Source organism: Microcaecilia unicolor, chromosome 1 (assembly GCF_901765095.1).
Source record: "Microcaecilia unicolor chromosome 1, aMicUni1.1, whole genome shotgun sequence".
Classification (NCBI taxonomy): domain Eukaryota; kingdom Metazoa; phylum Chordata; class Amphibia; order Gymnophiona; family Siphonopidae; genus Microcaecilia; species Microcaecilia unicolor.
In genome coordinates this window covers 198,239,184-198,259,989 of record NC_044031.1, presented here as the reverse complement: position 1 = coordinate 198,259,989, position 20,806 = coordinate 198,239,184, and the positions used below count along the sequence as shown (strand labels likewise).

The 20,806-nt window shown below is 44.9% G+C and overlaps 1 protein-coding gene across 9 annotated transcripts in view; it reads right to left on the bottom strand.

The window, feature by feature from the left end:
* EZH2 (enhancer of zeste 2 polycomb repressive complex 2 subunit) overlaps window positions 1-20,806 on the bottom strand; it is a 626,582-nt gene that overhangs the window by 518,939 nt on the left and 86,837 nt on the right. For 5 of the 9 annotated variants that reach the window (XM_030203624.1, XM_030203633.1, XM_030203666.1 and 2 more), the window contains 2 exons: window positions 1,383-1,454; window positions 911-1,039 (listed from right to left, as the gene is read on the bottom strand). In XM_030203624.1, coding sequence (XP_030059484.1) covers window positions 911-1,039; window positions 1,383-1,454 — 201 coding nt within the window. The remainder of the gene's footprint in view (window positions 1-910; window positions 1,040-1,382; window positions 1,455-20,806) is intronic. The other 4 variants (XM_030203674.1, XM_030203650.1, XM_030203682.1 and 1 more) reach the window with 1 other exon arrangement.

Sequence of the window (20,806 nt, the reverse complement as noted above, 5' to 3'; positions counted from 1 at the left end):
AAATTTTATTTTTAAACTTCCACATTCACCAGCCTTGAAACTGTAACCTTCAAGTTGGGAATTAGCCACCTTCCAGGATGAGCCATTCTGTTCTCTAGGGACATTAGGATCATCTGGGGGGGGGGGGGGGGGGGGGGGGGGGACACAAGAAAGAGAATGACAGGGACAAGCATAGGAGATTAGATTCTAAAAGGCACTAAAAGGGTTGGAGGACTGGGGGGGGGGGGGGGGGGGGGAATCAGCTATCCAAGCTCCAGCATGGGAAAGGGCTGTGAACTGTTCCCCGTGAGCTCTCTCAGTTCAACAGACTACCATGAGGACACAGCCTGAAGGCCATAACCCAGGGAGTCAAGCCTCCTTCGATCATTCTACTGCACCAGTCCATCTATATCTGTTGGAAGCAGAGAGATACTGGCAAATTCCAGGGCTGGACCACCTCTTATCCTAGTGATGTCATCACTGAAATGTCAGGGTTCTCTGCCTCCATCTGTTGGTCAGACAGCGCAACTCACTTGTCTGGACTGGTGAAGTAGGGTACGGAAATTATATTTTACCAAGCACACACTTTAAAACAAAATACTGTATACAAAGGACTAAATATAACAAGACAAGAACAAAGCACAAAAACAAAATGTGTTTATCAAACTTTTAGACCATATGTGAAAACTAACACATTGCCTTTACAGTAATGCTCAATAATAAATGAGTAGTCTTGGTGTTGCACATACCTGGCAGCAGTGGCATACAGACAGAGGAAATTAACATACGGAATATAGTAATATGGGAGACAAATTTCATGGAATTGGCCAACCTATTTTGACAAGATACATAATTAAAAAAAAAAAAAAGAAAAAAACAACATCTGTTAGCATTTTGTAATTAGAAGTCATAACATGCTGTGCTAACCAACCTCCCTGGTTCCTCGCAATGAGCTCACAGAAGTCATGATATGCACAGGCTGTATCCTACGCTGTTTCCATTCCTGATTCAAGATATCTGTCCTCTCCACAATTTTTTGACGATTGGAATTAAACATACTCTGCAAAAGAATTTAAAAAATTTAAAAAATACTAATATTAAAAAAAAAGCATAGACAACTAAAAGACTACTAAAAAAAAGCATGTAATAAGATCTAAAAACAATAAGTAAACCAAAAAAAAAAAAAATTATTCCGATCCCAACTAGGTAAACTGAGAGATGTATTAACTTTGGGAACCCAGAACCAACTCCAAGAACCTAATAGTGGACAGATAAAGACTAGTGCAACATAGCGAAAAAAAACAGTGCAATGTGACAAAAGGATCCCACCAGATGTTGAGAAAAAGAAGCAGGGGGGTGGAGGGTATAACCAAATCTCTTGCCAACATAGCAAATTTACAAACCTGCACCCTGTGCCTTGTAGTGGGGTTATACTGTGTAAGACACAGACACAGATTCTCACTCTCCTCAAAAATCTGCCAATAAAAAGTTAATTTCAGAAATTTGAGCACACTGCATACTGTTCAGATCCACATGAGTTAATTTCGAACACCTTGATGTAAATCTCATCAGTATATAAAATTTAGTATTTGAAATATCATACTTCTTATATTTATGTTCATATAGACACTAAAAGAGAAATGGACCAATGTTTTAAAACCTTTTCTTAATATATACCATTACTATTCATGTACAAATGATAAAGTTTTCATGTACAGTACCCAACAGCTGGGTCCATACTCATATAAACACTTTTGGTTAAGTACTGCTGCAGATAAACTATAGGTCTTCAAATGTCTCCTCTTTTTTTCTTTGGGGGCAGGAGATCAGAGTTTTCCAGATATTTCATGTTGTACACATAAGAGATAAAAGGAAGAAAAGCAAAGATACTTACCCATAGCTGGTGTTCTCCGAGGACAGCAAGCAGATTATTCTCACATTTGAGTGACATCATCCAACAGAGACCAGTGCAGAAGCTGACTAGCAAGTACAGTAGAAAATTCTAGCAGAATCCCACAAACATGCACTGCTGTCTTCCCACCAAACATGTGAGCTCAGGTCCTCCAGTCAGGTGAAAAAGCAAGAAAGCCAATTAAATTCAAATCCTAGGAGAGGTGGGAGGGTATGTTAGAATAATCGGCCTGCTGTCCTTAGAGAACACCAGATACAGGTAAATACCTTTGCTTTCTACAAGGAAAAAGAAGGCCTTCCTATTCTCACATCTGGAAATTCCTAGCTACTAGGCACACGGAAAACAAGAAAGTTAGGATAACTGAGTCTCAAAACATTGAGACTAAAATTTCAATCAACCTTAAACATATACATAACTAGAATTAGAAAAGGTACAGAGAAGGGCGATGAAAATGATAAGGGATGGGACGACTTCCCTATGAGGAAAGGCTAAAGCAGCTAGAGCTCTTCAGCTTGGAGAAAAAGACAGCTGACGAGACATATGATAGAGGTCTATAAAATAATGAGTGAAGTGGAACGGGTAGATGTGAATCGCTTGTTTACTCTTTCCAAAAATACCAGAACTATTAGATTGTAAGCTCTTTGAGCAGGGACTGTCTTTCTTCTATGTTTGTGCAGCGCTGCGTATGCTTTGTAGCGCTATAGAAATGCTAAATAGTAGTAGTAGTAACTAGGGGCCTCGCAATGAAGCTACAAAGTAGTAAATTTAAAAAGAATCTGAGAAAACATTTCTTCCCTCAACGTGTAATTAAACTCTGGAATTCATTGCCACAGAATGTAGTAAAAGTGGTTAGCTTAGCAGGGTTTTAAAAAAAGGTTTGGATGGCTTCCTAAAGGAAAACTCCATAGACCATTATTAAAATGGGCTTGGGGGGGGAGTCACGTGACGCTATGTACCGGAGCGGTCGAGGCTAGACTAGCTCCAGGTACCTCCTTGTAATTCCCATCGAATTAACTCCAGAAACAAGGCGGTGTGAACCACAATTGCTAGCGGAAAGCTGACACATTAAGATTCTGCGGCCGAAAGAGAAATTGATAGCAGGTATGACGGCTAAATCGCTAAAAAAGGACAGAGACAAGAGTAAAGCGCTGGAAGACAAAATGGCGGCCCCAGCGAGCCCGCCAACTTCTGCAGTCGGGTCGGCGTGGGCAGCGGAGATTGTGGGAGAGGTGACGACCGCGATGGAGGCGATCCTAGATAAAAAGTTGGAAGGCTTGAATTCAAAACTGGAGGGATTACAAAATCATATGGCGCAATTGAGCCAAGACCTGGTAGCGCATCAACAGCGCACGGGGGCCCTGGAAGACCGTACGGGAGTTGTAGAAGAAAAATATGCTAAACTTCAAAAGCTGGTAGAAGATCAAGCTGAGAAACTCGAGGATCTGGAAAATAGATCCCGACGTAATAACTTACGCTTCGTGGGGCTCCCCGAAGAAATCAGCGATAAAGAACTGCGTACTTTTCTTGAAACATGGCTGATGAAAGAACTAAAATTGAGCACAGAGCTGGGCCCATTGCAAATTGAAAGAGCACACCGCATGGGGATGCAGAGAGCGGGTGACGCCAGACCCAGGATAGTTATCTGCCGTTTCCTGAATTTTGTTCAAAAAACAGCGATATTGCAAGCTATGAGAGGAGGTATGGCTCTTAAATACAATAACCAAAAAATCCTTTGCTTCCAGGACTACTCGGCGGCAGTTGCGGCGAAGAGAAGGAGCTTTTCACCAATTTGCTCCCAATTAATCCAACATAAGGTTAAATTTGCCTTGCTGTACCCGGCGAAACTACGGGTAACCCATCAGTCTGCGACGAAAACCTATGAAACAACACAAGCGGCACAAGACTTTGTAAAACAACTGCTGCAGACGAGAGATGAATAAGGTAAAGAAAGGCACATGTTACAACTGAAAGTTATTCAAGTAAAGAATTGCTTCCTTTGGCGGCAAGCGGCGGACATTTACAATGCGCAGAATAATTTAAGTAAGTTTTGAAGTATGACCTGCTGCTGACTCTTGAACAAAAGAGGAGCATTGGGATGCGAATTAAAAGACAATGGAGAAACTAATTGGAGCTCCATAGAAGTAATATTTGTTACTATACTGGGATGTTGGCAACTCTGAAATATAATAGAAGTGGACATATTAGTGAGAATGACCAGCAGGCTTCGGAGAAATAGATTGGAGAGAAGCAGGAGAGAAAGGGACTGCTATAAGAGGTCTAAAGAGATCAAGATTTAAATCCTCCGGCTTTGCTGAGTTATTACAGAACAAATGGTTTAATTATCTGATCGGCTGATTGACCCAACACCAGGGAGGTGAAATACAGTCTGTTAAAGTTGGGAACCAAGCCTATGGATGAAGACATGATGATATGCGGAAGAGAGTTCAGATAACTGTTTTGGTTTTATATACTTCTGCACTTCATTGCAGGCTAACAGAACTGAGAGAATAATCAAAGAATGGTTGAAATGGTAAAATTGTTTGACAGTTATAGGAAGTTGTAGTAGGTTCACATGATTGGAGCATTTTTGCGGGATAATATATGGGAAAACTGTAAACTTTAATCTGGGGAAAAAGGAGTTAAAGGGAATATAGAGGCTCTTACATGTAAATGAGAGTACAAGTTAAACCGGTTTAAGGAGCGGGGAATAGCAAGGGGGGGGGGTCAAACGTGACTAAATTCCTTGGGGGGAATTAGCAGGGATAATAAAAGGGGATGGGGAGGGGGATCTGGGAGGAGAAGGGGAGTTATAGGGGAAGGGGATTCAGATTGTCATAAGATGGAAAACTCAAAGGGTAAATATAAACACTACAGAGGTAAAGAGGAATTGGAACACACTAACCTACAGCACACAGAGGTAACTGAGAGGGGTCATGGGCTGGGGTGGCCTCTTTTAGAAGATAAAAGGTTTCAATGGCAAATAGGATGCTTTTATGTTCCTTAAATGATAAAAATTGTAACATGGAATGTGGGTGGTATTAATTCACCCATCAAAAGATCAAAAATTTTGAAATATCTGCAAAGAATTCAAGCTGACATAGCTCTTTTACAAGAAACACATCTCTCGGATAAAGAACATGAAAAGCTGGCTAGGTGGTGGGTAGGACAGTGTGTAGCCGCACCAGCTAAAGGGAAAAAGGGAGGAGTAGCTATTCTAATCAGGAAAGGGCTGGTGACAGAAATGAGTGATGTGACTAAAGATCAAGAGGGGCGCTATGTTTTTGGTCAGGTGATAATAGCAAGACAGCAGGTACTATTAGGCAGCATATATGCTCCCAATCACTTTGAGGCTCAATTTTACAGAAGTTTGGTGGACATACTTACTGCAGTAGACCCCATCCCATTAATCCTAGGAGGGGACTTTAACATGGTGTGTGATCCAGAACTGGATAAATCTCAGCCTCCTCCTACGCTAAAACACTGGCCCTCGAGAGGGCTGCCCAATCTTTGCACTGTATTAGACCTGTTAGATGTATGGAGAGTGTTACATCCACAAGATAGGGACTATACTCATATATCAAGGGCGCATAATACCCAATCGAGGATAGATTATATACTGATGTCTCGATCACTGCTGGGAGGGGTTAGAGAGTCGAGAATAGGACCATACGCTATTTCAGACCACGCAGAAGTATGGGTGAAGTGGCAACCAGCGGGGATGGAAGAGAAAATGAGATGGTGGTCTTTTCCGAGCTATTTAGTCAAAGATATAGGCTTTAAAGAGGGATTGTTGGCTAAATGGGATGAATATAAAGCTACTAATGAAAACTCAGTTGAGAGTGCCTCCTCTTATTGGGAAGCAGCCAAGGCTGTCCTGAGAGGAGAAATGATCAGTTATGTCAGCCATTTTAAAAAAGCAAGGGACAAAGAAATTTTGAGATTAGAGGCCCAGATTCGTACGTTACGGAAAAGATTTGGTGAAACTCCAAACGTTCATACTAGAAAGGAGCTCCTAGGGGCACAGGTGATGCTGAATACGCTGATCCATGAACGTGAGGTGAAATCACAAACCTATTATAAATTTCAATTATACAAATTTGGGGGTAAAGGTGGGAAGATGATGGCGCGACTTATAGCTCGGAAACAGGCTACCCGTACAGTAACAGCTTTGAAAGATCAGACAGGTAAACTATGCCATTCGGACGTGGAAATCCGAGATATTTTCCAGAACTTCTATCAGCAATTATATGCAGAAAGGGATAATTCAGGCCTTGACAGTACTTTATATTTGGACAATCTGGATTCTCCGAGACTGACTGATGGGGAGAGAGATCAGCTCAATGCCCCTATATCTAGTGATGAGGTGGGATGGGCCATTGGAAGTAGTCAATCAGGGAAAACTCCTGGACCGGATGGTTTGAAGATAGAGTTTTATAAATTGATGGGAGAGACCATTCTGCCACCTATGGTGGAAGCATATAATGAATGGGTGGAGAAGGGGTCACTGCCAGACCAATTGAATATAGCACGTATCATATTAATCCCGAAACCCAAGAGGGATGTGACTTTACCTGAATCTTACAGACCCATATCATTATTAAACTGTGAAGTTAAAATTTTTGCAAAGATACTGGCAAACAGAATGGGTCGAGTGTTGCCAAGACTGGTGCACGAAGCACAGGTGGGTTTTGTTAAAGGTCGAGTGGTATCTAAGAATCTCAGGCGGATTCTAATCTCTTTGGAACAGATTGGTAAGGCAAATAGATCAGCACTCGTAGTAAGCTTTGATGCGGAAAAGGCCTTTGATCGTGTGAAATGGGAGTTTCTGTTCACAGTAATGGGAAAATATGGATTTGACGGATGGTTTTTGGGAGCGGTTAATTCTCTTTACACCTCACCAAAAGCGAGAGTGATGGTGAATGGTAATTGTTCAGAAAATGTGAGGATAGAGAGAGGAACTCGTCAAGGTTGCCCCTTGTCACCGTTATTGTTTGCATTGTATTTGGACCCATTGATAAGAGAGGTATATTCTAATGCAGAAATTCATGGTGTAACCTTGGGTACGGTAAAATTCAAATTGGCGGCCTTTGCTGATGACTTGTTAGTTGTGATCACGAGACCGGAGACATCGTTACCAGCTTTATTAGAAGCATTGCAAGAATTTGGGGATTTCTCCGGTCTTAAGTTAAATCTGGAAAAGTCAGAGGCACTGGCTGTGGACGAAGAGATGAATAGAACCTGGCCAGGGATGTTCCCGTTGCGATGGGCAAAGGGGCACTTCCGCTATTTAGGAATCTTGCTATCAACGAAGACTAGGGACCTTTATAAACTTAATATAAAACAACTTTTGGCTCAAACTAAACAACAGCTGGAAAAATGGGAAACCTTGCCACTTTCTTTGATAGGTCGTTTGGGGCTTATACGTATGGTAATTCTTCCTCGCTGGCTATACGTCATGCAAACCCTTCCCCTTAGGCTGTTGAACAAAGATCTGAAAACGTTCTACAGACTGGTAATGAGATTTTGTTGGGCGAACAAAAAGGCGAAAATGAAATTCCAGCTGCTATGGGGGGGTTGGTCACAGGGGGGACTAGGCTTGCCTAACATGAAACTATATAATATGGCATGTTTATTGAGACATATTAGAGATTGGCTTTTTGAATCGAATAGTTATACCCCCCTAGAGATGGAAGAGGCATACTATGCTCCATATCGTTTGGTGTCATTGTTGCAAGTGGAGAGATCTTTGATCCCTAAACATCTAAGTCACAGTTTGTTGTTGACGCCGCTACGTGAGGCGTGGCAGTTTCTGGGAAAATGTCTGGAAGTGGACACTGAAGTCACGGAATTAATGACCATTCGGGGGAACCCTAAATTTGTGTCAGGCTTGGAGAATCCAGCATTTAAAAGATGGGAGGAAAGAGGAATAATGTATTTGGAAGATATAATGGGCGAGGAAGGGCAGATAAAATCGCGAGAACAAATACTGGGCAATGAGCCGATGCAATGGGGGGACACCTTTGCTTATTGCCAGCTGAAACATTTTATACATTCTCTAGATGGGGAGAAATTGAGACAAAAATCAGGGTCCAAGTTGAAAGAATTCTTTGAGGAAATCTCGGATACTGAGCCATCAGTCTCGGAAGTGTATAAGGCATTAGGTTCGGTGGGGATGAAAAAAAACTTGAAAATAGTTAAAGAACGGTGGGAGAAAGATTTGGGAATAGCCCTCCCCAATTGGGACATTAACAGACAAGTGAAGGGTATTGCAAATTTAGTAAGTGGAGCCCAATATCGGGAATGTGCATTTCGGGTACTTCATAGAGCCTACTTCACACAAGTTCAACTAGCAAAATGTGGGGGAACACAAAATGCAATATGCTTACGATGTAAAATCACAGAAAACTCATTCTATCATGCATTTTGGAGTTGTGAAGTCATACAGGGCTTCTGGTCTAGAGTGGCCAACTATCTGTCAAACCTGCTGTCTTGTGAAATAATAGGAACCCCCTCACAAATGTTGCTGGATATCTATGGGTCATTTAGAGGGAATACTTCAGAGGAAACACTATTTTTTCGTAAGGGATGTCTTCTGGCAAAGAAATGCATACTTCAAAATTGGACCTCGGAGGCTGTGCCAGAATTCTGGCACTGGCGGAATATGGTGCATCAGCTTCTGATGTGGGAGGCCAGAGAAGCCAGGGGATCCCCAAAACGAAAGAATCAGTTTCTGAAGATCTGGGGAAAATATATAGATACCCTATCAGCTAAGGGTAAAAGTTTTGTGCTTAATGTGCTGTAGACACTATATTGAAGTTGTGAGTGGGATAGTTCCTCTTTAAGATGATTGTGAGTTTTCCGGGGGGAGGGAGGTTAATAGGAGGGTTAACAGGAAGGGAGGGGGGAGGTTAGGGAGTAGGGGGGATTAGGGAAAGGGGGGGGGAACGGGGGGGAAAAGGAACACAAAGTGAAAACAGTAGGTCCAATTTGTTTGCTGGTTGTTTAGAAGGGAATGATATGACTGAATGTATATATTGAATATTTGATGTTGACACAATGTACACTGTTTTCAATAAAAACCGTTGAAATATAAAATGGGCTTGGGGAAAATCTACTGCTTATTTATAGAATAAGCAGCACAAGATGTACTGTACTGTTTTGAGATCTTGCCAGGTACTTGTAACCTGGATTGGCCACTGTTGGAAACAGGATGCTGGGCGTGATGGACCTTCAGTCGGTCCATGTATGGCAATACTTAGGTACTTATGTAGCTATGTAGGTGCAGACTGGAACAGAATAAAACAGGGCCTAGGAGGGTGGAACTGGATTCTAGACACCGAACAAATTCTGCAGAACTGCCTGTCTCAACCGACTGTCGCATCGGGTATCCTGATCCAAACAGTAGTGGGAAGTGAATGTGTGGACTGAAGACTGTAGGGGTATTTCCCTGTGATCTTACTTTTGATGGCTTTGGTTCATACAAGCCTAGTGCATCCTGTTACAAACAAGATGGATGCTATCACCTCTGACATGAATCCTACTGTCAGTGAGATCCAGCTTCAGCTTGAGGGAAAACACTGGCAGATTCACTGAAGCCAAGGACATTCTGTGTTCCAACCCCCTCCCTTTTTTTTATCATCCTGAGAAGCTGAGAAGGGAGTCAATCTTAGCACCAGAAGTTCCAAGGTCACAAAACAAAGAACTCTGCTCGCCCAGGTACTAATTGGACGAGATCATAATTGGGTTCCTCCAGTCACATGACTGAGAGGTACTGGGAAAAGCGGGAACTGAAGAAAGTAGTAAGGCGGAGACCCTCGGAAGAGAAGCAACCGGTCGGAGGACCTGAGAAATCCAGAAAGGCTCGGGGTGAGCCAGAGACTGTGTTTGATACCAACCTTGTGACCTGCATAACTGGCGCAATTACGTGTGGCGGAGAAATTGGCTCTGAGATCCAAAGGAGGGACGGAAACCTGCTTGCTGCAGAGAGAGACCTGCTCGACAACTAAGACACAGACAGCTGAGACAGTGTCTGGGGAATCTAATCCTGTCGTCTGAAGCTGTCATAAGGAGAACGGTGAGATCACGGTGAATTACTTCCTAGTCTGGGGTTAGTTAGTGGGGTTTATCTAATGTAAGATTGGTTTATGTCATCTCTTGGTCAGAGAAGAAGCTGCTACTATGTATTTTGCATAAGATGTGTGATTTTCTCATAAGGATTATTAGGATATCATTTGTACTGTTCTAATCATTACAGTACTTAGTCTAAGGATAATCAGTGTGTATGTTAGACCATATATTTTGGTAGTGTTCATATCAGTAAGAGATTTATAGTGCATAGAAGCTTGTGCAGAGTTCTATTTTGTATCATATCTATTTTCTTACTTCTAATAAACATAATATATATCACTGTGGCTTGTGTTCACTTCTCTAACAAAAACACCTGGAGTGGGGGCCAGAAGCAAGATTCATAGATAGATAGATAGCTAGATAGCTAGATAGATAACCCTAGACAGAGCTAGTGAGTTTGTTAGACAGACTTCTGCATCGGGGAATCTTGGTAAGTAATCTGTGGGCAACTGCTATCCAAAGGATTATTTGTTTACCTCCTTCAAGACCACCTCGCAAATCTCCTGTATGGAAGCTGATGCCACGGCTCTGACATTGTGAGCCATGACATGACCCTCAAAAGTCAGCCCAGCCAGGGCGCAAGCAAAGGAGATGCAATCTGCTATCCAATTTGATGGCCACCCCAACATGTTGGGGTTGAAAGAAACAAAAAGCTGGGTGAACTATCTATAAGCTTGAGTCCGCTCCAGATAGAAGGCTGAGACCAGTGTTGCCAGGTGGGCGGTTTTACCGCCCAATTGGGCGGTTTTCCGCGCCCCGCCGCGGGAAATTTTTGCCCGCGGCGGGTTGCGGTTTTTTGGGCGGTTTTTTAGGCTTCCGGGCGGCTTTTTGATTTTTTTCGGCCGCGGGGGGCGGGGTTAGTGACGTTTTTGGGCGGGGTTAGTGACGTTTTGGGCGGGGCCGATGACTTGGGAGGCGGGGCCGATGACGTGGGAGGCGGGGCCGATGACGGGGAGGCGGGGCTGATGACAGGGAGGCGGGCCCGATGACGTGGGAGGCGGGGCTGATGACGGGGAGGCGGGCCCGATGACGTGGGAGGCGGGGCCGGTGACGGCGGGGGCGGGGGTGTCAGGGGCGGGGTTTGTGTTTGGGCGGGTTTTGGGCTGGTTTCTGGCCCGGATTGGGCTGGAAAAAAAATTTCTACCTGGCAACCCTGGCTGAGACTCGCTTGCAGTCTAAAGTATGAAGTACACTTTCTCCAGGATGGGCATGAGATTTGGGGAAAAATGTTGGCAGAACTGACTGGTTAAGATGGAACTCTGACACTACCTTAGGAAGGAACTTAGGATACGTGATGAGGACTACTCTGTTGAGATGAAATTTAGTATACGATGGATGAGCTACCAGGGCCTGGAGCTCACTGACTCTGTGAGCTGAAGTGACCATCCCCAGAAACATAACTTTCCAGATCAAAAACATCAGATGACAGGCATTCAGAGGCTCAAAAGGAGATTTCATCAGATGGTGAGGACTATGTTGAGATCCCATGACACGGTGGGAGGTTTGTTAGGGGACTTTGTCAGCAATAAACCTCTCAGGAAGCAAACAAACGTTGTACAGACATGGACTTGCCTTCTGCACGGTGATGATAACCGCCAATTGCACCGAGACAAACCCTTACAGAGGTGGTTTTCAAACCAGACTCAGAGAGCTGTAGGAGCTACTCAAGAAGTTTTTGTATAGGATAAGGGAAGGGATCTAAGACCTTGCCCTCACACCGGACAACAAACCTCTTCCACTTAAAAGACCACCATCACCTCTTGGTGGCTTCCAGAAAAGATTCCACTAAGATACGGGAGACACCCTCAGGCAATCCCAGAGGTTTGAGTTCTACGCTCTCAACATCCAAGCCGTGAGGACCAAGGATTGGAGGGTGGGGTGCAGAAGGAAACCCTTGTTCTGCATGATGAGGGTCGGAAAACAGGCCATTCTCCACTGAACTTCAGAACAGATCTGCTGAGGCCAGTAAGAAGCAATCAGAATTATGGTGCCCTGATCTTGCTTGAGTTCAGCAAAGTGTTTTCTAGAAGAGGTATGAATACAGAAGACCCTCCTCTCTCCCTCCCCAAATGTAGGAGAAAGGCATCTGAAGCTAGTCTGACTTGTGACGCGAGCATGGAGCAAAACTGAGGGACTTTGTTTGTTGAGATGAGAGGCGATAAGAACCACAGAGGGGGTGCCCCACTCTCGAAAGATCTTCTGGGCTAAGCCCATGTTTAGACACGACTCGTGCAGTTGCAATATCCTGTTCAATCTGTCTGTCATGCAGCTATTCTTGCCTGGCAGGTAAGTGGCATGAAGATTCATATCATGAAGTAGATCCCACTATTACAACTCCAGAACAACTTGGTTCTGGAGATGATCTCTGAAAGCCTTTAGTGCATTCCAAATAGCCCTGAGCTCGAGAAAATTGATGTGGAACTGAACCTCATGAGCAGACCCCTGACCCAAGTATGAAGTTCATCTGAATGAGCTCCCCAACCCAGGATGGATGCATCCATTGTCAACACCTTCTAAGGCAGTGGAATTTGGAATGGAAATCCCAGAGTTAAAGTGGACTGAATTGTCCACCAGAGAAGGACGTGGATCAGTTCTGGTGGTATGCAAATGACATCTATTAGGTTCCCTGTTGCCTGAGATCACTGGGAAGCTAAGGTCCACTGGACTGCTCTCAAGTGGAACCTTTCCATGGGAGTGACATGTACGGTGGAGGCCATGTGGCCCATCAGTCTCAACATTTGCCAAGCAGAAATCTACTGGCTGCTGTAGACCTGCGGGGCAAGTGTTACTAAGGTATTCACTCTCGTTTGAGGAAGAAAGGCACGAGCCTGCACTATATCTAGCAGAGCTCCTATGCACTACAATTGGCAAACTGGTTGCAGGTGGGAATTGGGGTAATTGATGACAAACCCCAGTAGCTCCAACACCTGAATAGTCATCCTCATTGACTCCTTGGCTCCTTCCCGAGATGTGTTCTTGACCAGTCAATTGTCTAGGTAGGGAAATAAATACAGCCCCAGTCTGTGTAGATAAGCTGCGACTACTGCTAGACACTTGGTGAAAACTCTGGGTGCTGGTGCCAAGCTAAAAGGAAGAACGCAGTACTTGTAGTGGCATTTCCCCACTCAAACTCTGAGGCACTTCTTATGGCAAACTTCAAGTCCAGAGAGCATAGCCAGTCGTTTTCCTGAATTAGAGAAAGAAGGGTGTCCAGAGAAAGCATTCTGAAATTTTCCTTGACTAGAAATTTGTTCATGGCCCTTAGGTCTAGGATGAGCTGATATCCCCCTGTTTTCTTGATCACAAGGAAGTACCTGGAATAGAATCCCTTCTCTTCTTCCCCTGGAGGTACGGGTTCGACCACTCCGGCCTGTAGGAAGGATATTTTCTCTGCAAGAAGCTGCATGTGCTGAAAGCTGATGAAAGACAATCTCAGTGGGCAATTTGGACATGATGCCAATTCAGTGCGTACCCGAGACAAACTATTTGAAGAACCTACCGGTCAAAGGTTATAAGGGGCCTTCTGTGCTGATAAACAATGAGACTCCCTCTGACCAGAAGGTCGTCTGGGATGGGTACTTTTTGAAAGGCTATGCTCAAAACCAGTCTAAAGCCCATGCTTTGCTTTGAGTGGGGACCTGGCTGTGACTTCTCAGGATGGGGCTGGCAAAGCCTGAGACACTGGGCTTGAGTTGTCTGAGTTGAACAAGCGGGAAAAGGAAATCTATGCCTTTGAGAGTAGTAGGAACGCCGCCTAGATCCAGTCGATAATCTTATTGCTGAAGATGATGCAGATGGAGTACGCTGAGAGAGTGTGGATAATATTCGTGTGTTTCTTAATGAGGTCAGCAACCTTTTTGTCTCCAAACAAGCTGTCCCCTTGGCACGGCACAGCATATCAGACAACCTCTCTTGAACTGCTGGTTCCAAGTCAGAGACACACAGCTATGAGAGTCTGCACATCCCCACACTCATACCAGAGAGTCTGGATGCAACATTAGAAGTATAATAGGTGCCTCTGGCTAGATAATGCCTACACGCCATCAGCATACTGGCCAGCTGGCAAAGCTCTGTGGCCTGCTCCAAAGGGAGACAGTCTGCCAGTCAGTGTATTGTTCATGTAGATCTGATAGGATTGGATGAGGGTAACGAACATCAAGGCCTGAAAAGTCTTCCTCCAAAGACCTGGCCTCTCATCACAGGGGCACTGAGGCATGAGACAGAGAACTCTTGGCCCATTTAAGAGTGGATTAGACCACCATGGAGTTGTGCGGCAATTGTGCTCTCTCAAATCCGTGAGCCTTCTGTATATAATACTGTGCATCCACCTTCTTGGGTGCGACCTGCACTGTGAGGGGAGACTCCCGTTTATTTAACAGTGTGTTCTTAAGGATAGGGTGCAATGGTACAGTGACCCTTTCCTTAGACAATATCTCTGTTCTGCGATCCTCCTTCATCTCCAACTTAGATGGGATGTCCGCAGCCATCTCCATCACAAAACTAGTGAAAGTGTGTCTCAGGTGGAAATTTTCGTCTCTTTTAAGGAGGAGAAGGATCAGATGGAATTCCATATGACCTCTCCTCAGAGAAGTAATGTGGATCCTCATCTGACTCCCATGAGCAATCTCAATCAGACTCCTCCCCATACTCGGGTTCAGGTCCATGGTCCATGAGTCTGTACCGACCTCAGCCTGGTAAAACTATGTCCATGCTCTGAAGAGCACCGAGGTGTAATCTTACCCTCAGATTTCAGGGAAGCTTCCTTCCCCAGTATAGAAGGCGGTACTGCCTGCCAGGACATTAACACCCTGTGAGGCAAAGGCATCGAAGATCTGGAAACCAATGGAGCCTCTGAGAGGACCTGAGAGCCCACTGCAGCAGCTGAACCAGTTCCTCTATGAGCACGATGCAGAACTGCTCATCAACAAGTGAGCATCAGCAAAGACATGGTAACAGGGAAAGAGGCAGCCTGAGAAGACGTTGGTGCCGTACCAGTGGCGGGGACGGAGCCACTTGGTAACTTGTGCATCGGTACCTCTTCAAAAGGAAAGGGAGTGCACCTCCCAGTGCTTCTCAGGTACCAGAGGATCCAATGTGCCGATGCTCCCGGCACCGTGCGTCGAAGACCAGTGCTTACACTTCTTGGGCTTTCCCCAATGTATACTGTCTTGATCCCCCAGAGCCGATGAGGAAGCCACAGACTCCGTATGTGTCCTCGGGGTCGTGTCTGATGCTGAGTGGTCCCAGGGACTGCTACTAGCACCTGGTGTCGAGGAAGGTGGAGGACCCACTCGATGCCAGTGCACTTTCAGAAATCCAAGCACCCCTGGAGGTCGATGCCGACTGTGCCAAAGTCAATGTTCCAGCCCTCGAGGAGCTAAAAGGATGCTCCATTTCAGCCAGTCTCACCCGCTGAGTTCTCACCTGCATTTTTAAAGAGATCACTATCAGCTGAAAAAAGGGCCAGTGTTCAAACTAAGGCCACGGCTATAGCCTAACCGCAATGCCACACCCAAAAAAACAAAGGGAAGGTGAAAAGCTGAAAAACACTAAGAAAATATGAGGGGTGGAAGAAAAAGGTAAACAGAGGGAAAATACTTGATAAATGTAAAAAAAAAAAAAAAAAAAAAAAACACCCACACAGAAAGGCACAAGAAAGTCTAAACACGGTGCGAGGGAAAGAATAAATTTTCTCAGCTCCACGGAAAAACTAAGACTGGAAGACCCGCGCTCGCTCATCGGACAGGAACAGCACCAGCACATGCGCAGTAGGATGCTGCTAGAATTTTCTACTATACCTGCTAGTCACTGCCACATCAGGTTCCATCAGATGACATCACCCAGATGTGAGACTAGAAAAGCCTGCTTGTACTGCAAGAATTCTTGCTTACAGAGACAAAACGTTATGGCTGCATGGACAGTGACTGCATTTCAAAAAATATTGTTCTCAGTCCATCCTTCTGGTTCTCCCAATAAAGGGGTTCCAGTGGGCTCCAGCTTGGTTCTTGAAAAAGTGTTCTACCATGTTATCTTCTTTATTTTTTAGTTTACTAATTTTAGTTTAACACAAGGGGTTGTGCCTTCTTTTTGGAAGAAATCTGTTACTCAACCTTACTACTTCTACTTATCATTTCTATAGCGCTACTACATGTACTCAGCACAGTACACTTGAACATGAAAAGACAGTCCTTGTTCAACAGACTTTACAATTTAATCAAGACAAACAGAAAAATAAAGGAAATACTTCACATGGGAAACACTTAACGTGGGAATGATAACACAAACATGGGTACTGAACAAGTGACTTGGGGATAGCAGTTAAAAGCAGCCTCAAAAAAGGTGGCCTCCTAGCTCTCAGAGAATGAGCCCGTTCTCTTGAGGCTAGAGTAGCAGACTTAGAGGAGCTGAGGGAAACAGAGATGTACATAGAGGACACCTACAGTGACGTTATAGAGCAGTCCCACTTCCAGTCTGGCAGCTCCTGTGCTGCCTTGGAGGAGGAAGGGCTCCTAAATGGAGAGCATCACCCTGGTGAAGTTCGAAATAATCCTGTAACCAGGACCAGCCCACCAGGGGATGCAATATCCTCTTGTACCGAGGATGTGTCTCTAGGAGCTTCTGCAAAAAAGGAAGGGTTAGGACGGCTCTTCTAGTTGGAGATTCGATTATTAGGCATGTAGATAGCTGGGTGGCTGATGAACATGAGGATTGCCTGGTGACTTGCCTGCCTGGTGTAAAGGTGGCAGACCTCATGGGTCGCCTAGATATGATTTTAGATAGTGCTGGGGAGGAGCCAGCTATCTTGGCACACGTGGGTACCAATGACATAGGAAAATGTGGGAGGAAGGTTCTCGAAGCCAAATTTAAGCTCCTAGGTAGAATGCTGAAATCCAGATCCTCCAGGGCAGCATTTTCAGAAATGCTCCCCGTTCCAGGGCCCAAGAGAAAGGCAGAGGTCCAGAGTCTCAATGCGTGGATGAGGCAATGGTTCAGGGAGGAGGGTTTTAGATTTGATAGGAACTGGGCAACATTCTGAGGAAGGGGGAGCCTATTCTGAAAGAATGGGCTCCACCTTAGAGAAAAGTACATAAGTATTGCCACACTGGGACAAACCAAAGGTCCATCAAGCCCAGCATCCTGTTTCCAACAGTGGCCAATCCAGGTCACAAATACCTGGCAAGATCCCCAAAAAGTACAAAACATTTTATGCTGCTTATCCCAGAAATAAGCAGTGGAGTTTCCCCAAGTCCACTTTAATAATGGTCTATGGACTTTTCCTTTAGGAATCCATCCAAATCTTTTTTAAACCCCGCGAAGCTAGCCCCCTTTACCACATTCTATGGCAAAAAATTCCAGAGTTTAATTACACATTGAGTAAAGAAAAACATTTCTACGATTCGTATTAAATTTACTACTTTGCAGCTTCATTGAATGCCCCCTAGTCCTAGTATTTTTGGAAAAAGCAAACAGAAGCTTCACGTCTACCCAGGGCCACCGAGAGACTGAGCAGGGCCTAGGGCAAGGCCAGTGCCCTGCTGCAGCCGCCGTCCTCCCCAATCGCTACTCAGGCCGCCGACGCCACAGTCCCCACTGTCCACCCGCTCACCCCATCGACAGCCCCCCTCCGTCCACCAACGAGCCCCCTGCATTCAAATTGGAAGCGCCTCACCTCCGTGTGAAAGCGCAGCGGCAGATTGCCTCCCTTTGGGCCTTCTCTCCCTGTGACCCGACCACACGAAAACAGAAAGTTACATCAGACGAGGGCGGAACACAGGGAAGGAAGGCCCAAAGGGAGGCGATCTGCCGCAGCGCTTTAACAAGGAGGTGAGGCGCTGCCAATTTGAATGTAGGGGGCCCGGTGGAGGATGGAGAGGGTCTGTCGATGGAGCCAAGGGTTGGCGGGTGACACCATGGATTGCGGCGCCAGGCCTCCCTTGGAGGCCCAGGCCCGAGAAATTTTATCCCCCCTGCCCCCCTCTCAGCGGCCCTGCATCTACCCTTTCCACTCCACACATTATTTTATAGACCTCTATCATATCTCCCCTCAGCCATCTTTGCTCCAAGCTAAAGAGCCCTGGCCACTTTAGCCTCTCCTAGTAAAGAATTTGTCCCATCCCCTTTATCATTTAAGTCGCCCTTCTCTGCACCTTTTCTAATTCCACTATATCTTTTTTGAGATGCGGTGAGAAGAACTGAATACAATAGTCGAGGTGCGGTCGCACCATGGCGCGATACAAAGGCATTATAACATCCTCATTTTTGTTTTCCATTCCTTTCCTAATAATACCTAACATTCTATTTGCTTTCATGGCCACATCAGCACACTGAGCAGAAGGTTTCAATGTATCATCAATGACGGCATCTAGATCCGTTTCTTGGTCGGAGACTCCTAATGTTCAACCTTACATGACATAGCTATAATTTGGGTTCCTCTTTCCCACATGCATCGCTTTGTACTTGCTCACATAAAATGTCATCTGCCATTTAGACGCCCAGTTTCCCAGTCTCGTAAGGTCCTCTTGTAATTTTTCACAATCCTCCTGCGATTTAACAACTCTGAATAACTTTGTGTTGTCAGAAAATGTAATTACCTCACTAGTTACTCCCATCTATAGGTCATTAATGAATATGTTAAAAAGCAGCGGTCCCAGCACAGACCCCTGGGGAACCCCACTAACTACCCTTCTCCATTAAGAATACTGACCATTTAACCCTACTCTCTGTTTTCTATCTTTTAACCAGTTTTTAATCCACAATAGTACACTACCTCCTATCCCATGACTCCCCAATTTCCTCTGGAGCTTTTCATGAGATACTTTGTCAAACACCTTCCGAAAATCCAGATACACAATATCAACCAGCTCACCTTTATCCACATGTTTGTTCACCCCTTCAAAGAAATTGGAGAGGCACAATTTCTCTTCACTAAATCCATGTTGGCTTTGTCTCATTAATCCATGCTTTTGAATATGCTCTGTAATTTTGTTCTTTATAATATTCTCTACCATTTTGCCCGAAACTGAGATCAGGCTCACCGGTCTATAATTTCCCGGATCTCCTCTGGAACCTTTTTTAAAAATTGGCGTTACATTGGCCACCCTCCAATCTTCCGGTATCACGCTCGATTTTAAGGATAAATTACATATTTCTAACCATAGCTCCGCAAGCTCATTTTTCAGCTCTATCAGTACTCCAGTCCCGGAGATTTGCTACTCTTTAGTTTGTAGAACTGCCACATTACATCCTCCAGGTTTACAGAGAATTCATTTTCTCTGACTCGTCAGCTTCGAATACCATTTCCGGCACCGGTATCTCACCCAAATCTTCCTCGGTGAAGACCGAACCAAAGAATTCATTTAATCTCTCAGCTACGGCTTTGTCTTCCCTAATCGCCCCTTTTACTCCTCGGTCACCTAGCGGTCCAACCAATTCTTTTACCGGCTTCCTGCTTTTAGCATACCTAAAAAAAAATTTTACTATGTGTTTTTGCCTCCAACGCAATCTTTTTTTCGAAGTCCCTATTAGCCATTTAGCTCTAATAGCTTCCTTCACCTCACTTTTTAACCATCCCGGCTGTCGTTTGGTCTTCCGTCCTCCTTTTTTAATACGTGGAATATATTTGGACTGGCCTTCCAGAATGGTGTTTTTGGAAAGGATCCACGCCTGATGTAAATTCTTAACCCTCGCAGTCGCTCCTCTAAGTTTTTTTTTTACACCATTCTTCTCATTTTATCATAGTCTCCTTTTTTAAAGTTAAACGCTAACGTATTTGATTTCCTATGTATACTTACTTCAAAGCTAATATCAAATCCGATCATATTATGATCACTGTTATCAAGCGGCCCCAGCACCATTACCTCCCGCACCAGATCATGCACTCCACTAAGGACTAGGTCTAGAATTTTTCCTTCTCTCGTCGGCTCCTGCACCAGCTGCTCCATAAAGCAGTCCTTGATTTCATCAAGGAATTTTACCTCCCTAGTGTGCCCTGATGTTACATTTACCCAGTCAATATCGGGGTAATTGAAATCACCCATTATTATTGTGTTGCCCAGTTTGTTTGTGTTCCTAATTTCCTTTAACATTTCTGCATCCATCTGTTCATCCTGGCCAGGCGGACGTTAGTATACTCTTATCACTATCCTTCTCCCCTTTACACATGGTATTTCAATCCACAGTGATTCCAAGAAGTGTTTCGTTTCCTGCAGAATTTTCAATCTATTTGTTGCAACCCTACCTTGTTCTTCTGGAAGCAACCATATTGGAAGGATCATCTAAGCAGCAACCATCTTGGGAAGATCATCTGAAGGGCAGCCATCTTGGAAGGATCGTTTCAGGAGCAGCCATCTTAGGTAGCTCACTAGGAGGCAGCCATCTTGAGTTCTTTTGGGCATGCCCTATGGGAGCTCTTGCCTCACAGCCGAGACCAGGACCCTCTGATTGGAGGCCTATTTAAGAGCTGGCCTGAGCCACCATCTTTGCTTCGGCTTCTATGATTATAGAGGTTTGGTGCTCGCATCGTGTGTTTCACTGCTTACTTGTCTGCTGATACCTGACGGACTGGACCTGACTACCCGCTGTGTTGCTGCCTGCCTTGACCTTTGGACCATACCTGACTACCCACTGTGTTGCTGCCTGCCTTGACCTTTGGACCGGACCTGATTACCCACTGTGCCTGCCTTGATCTTTGGACTGTACCTGATTACCCGCTGAGTTACGCCCGCCTTTATCGCTAGCCAGGTCATTGGCTGCCCAACCCCATCCGGATCCCGAAGTCCTGGTGGCCAC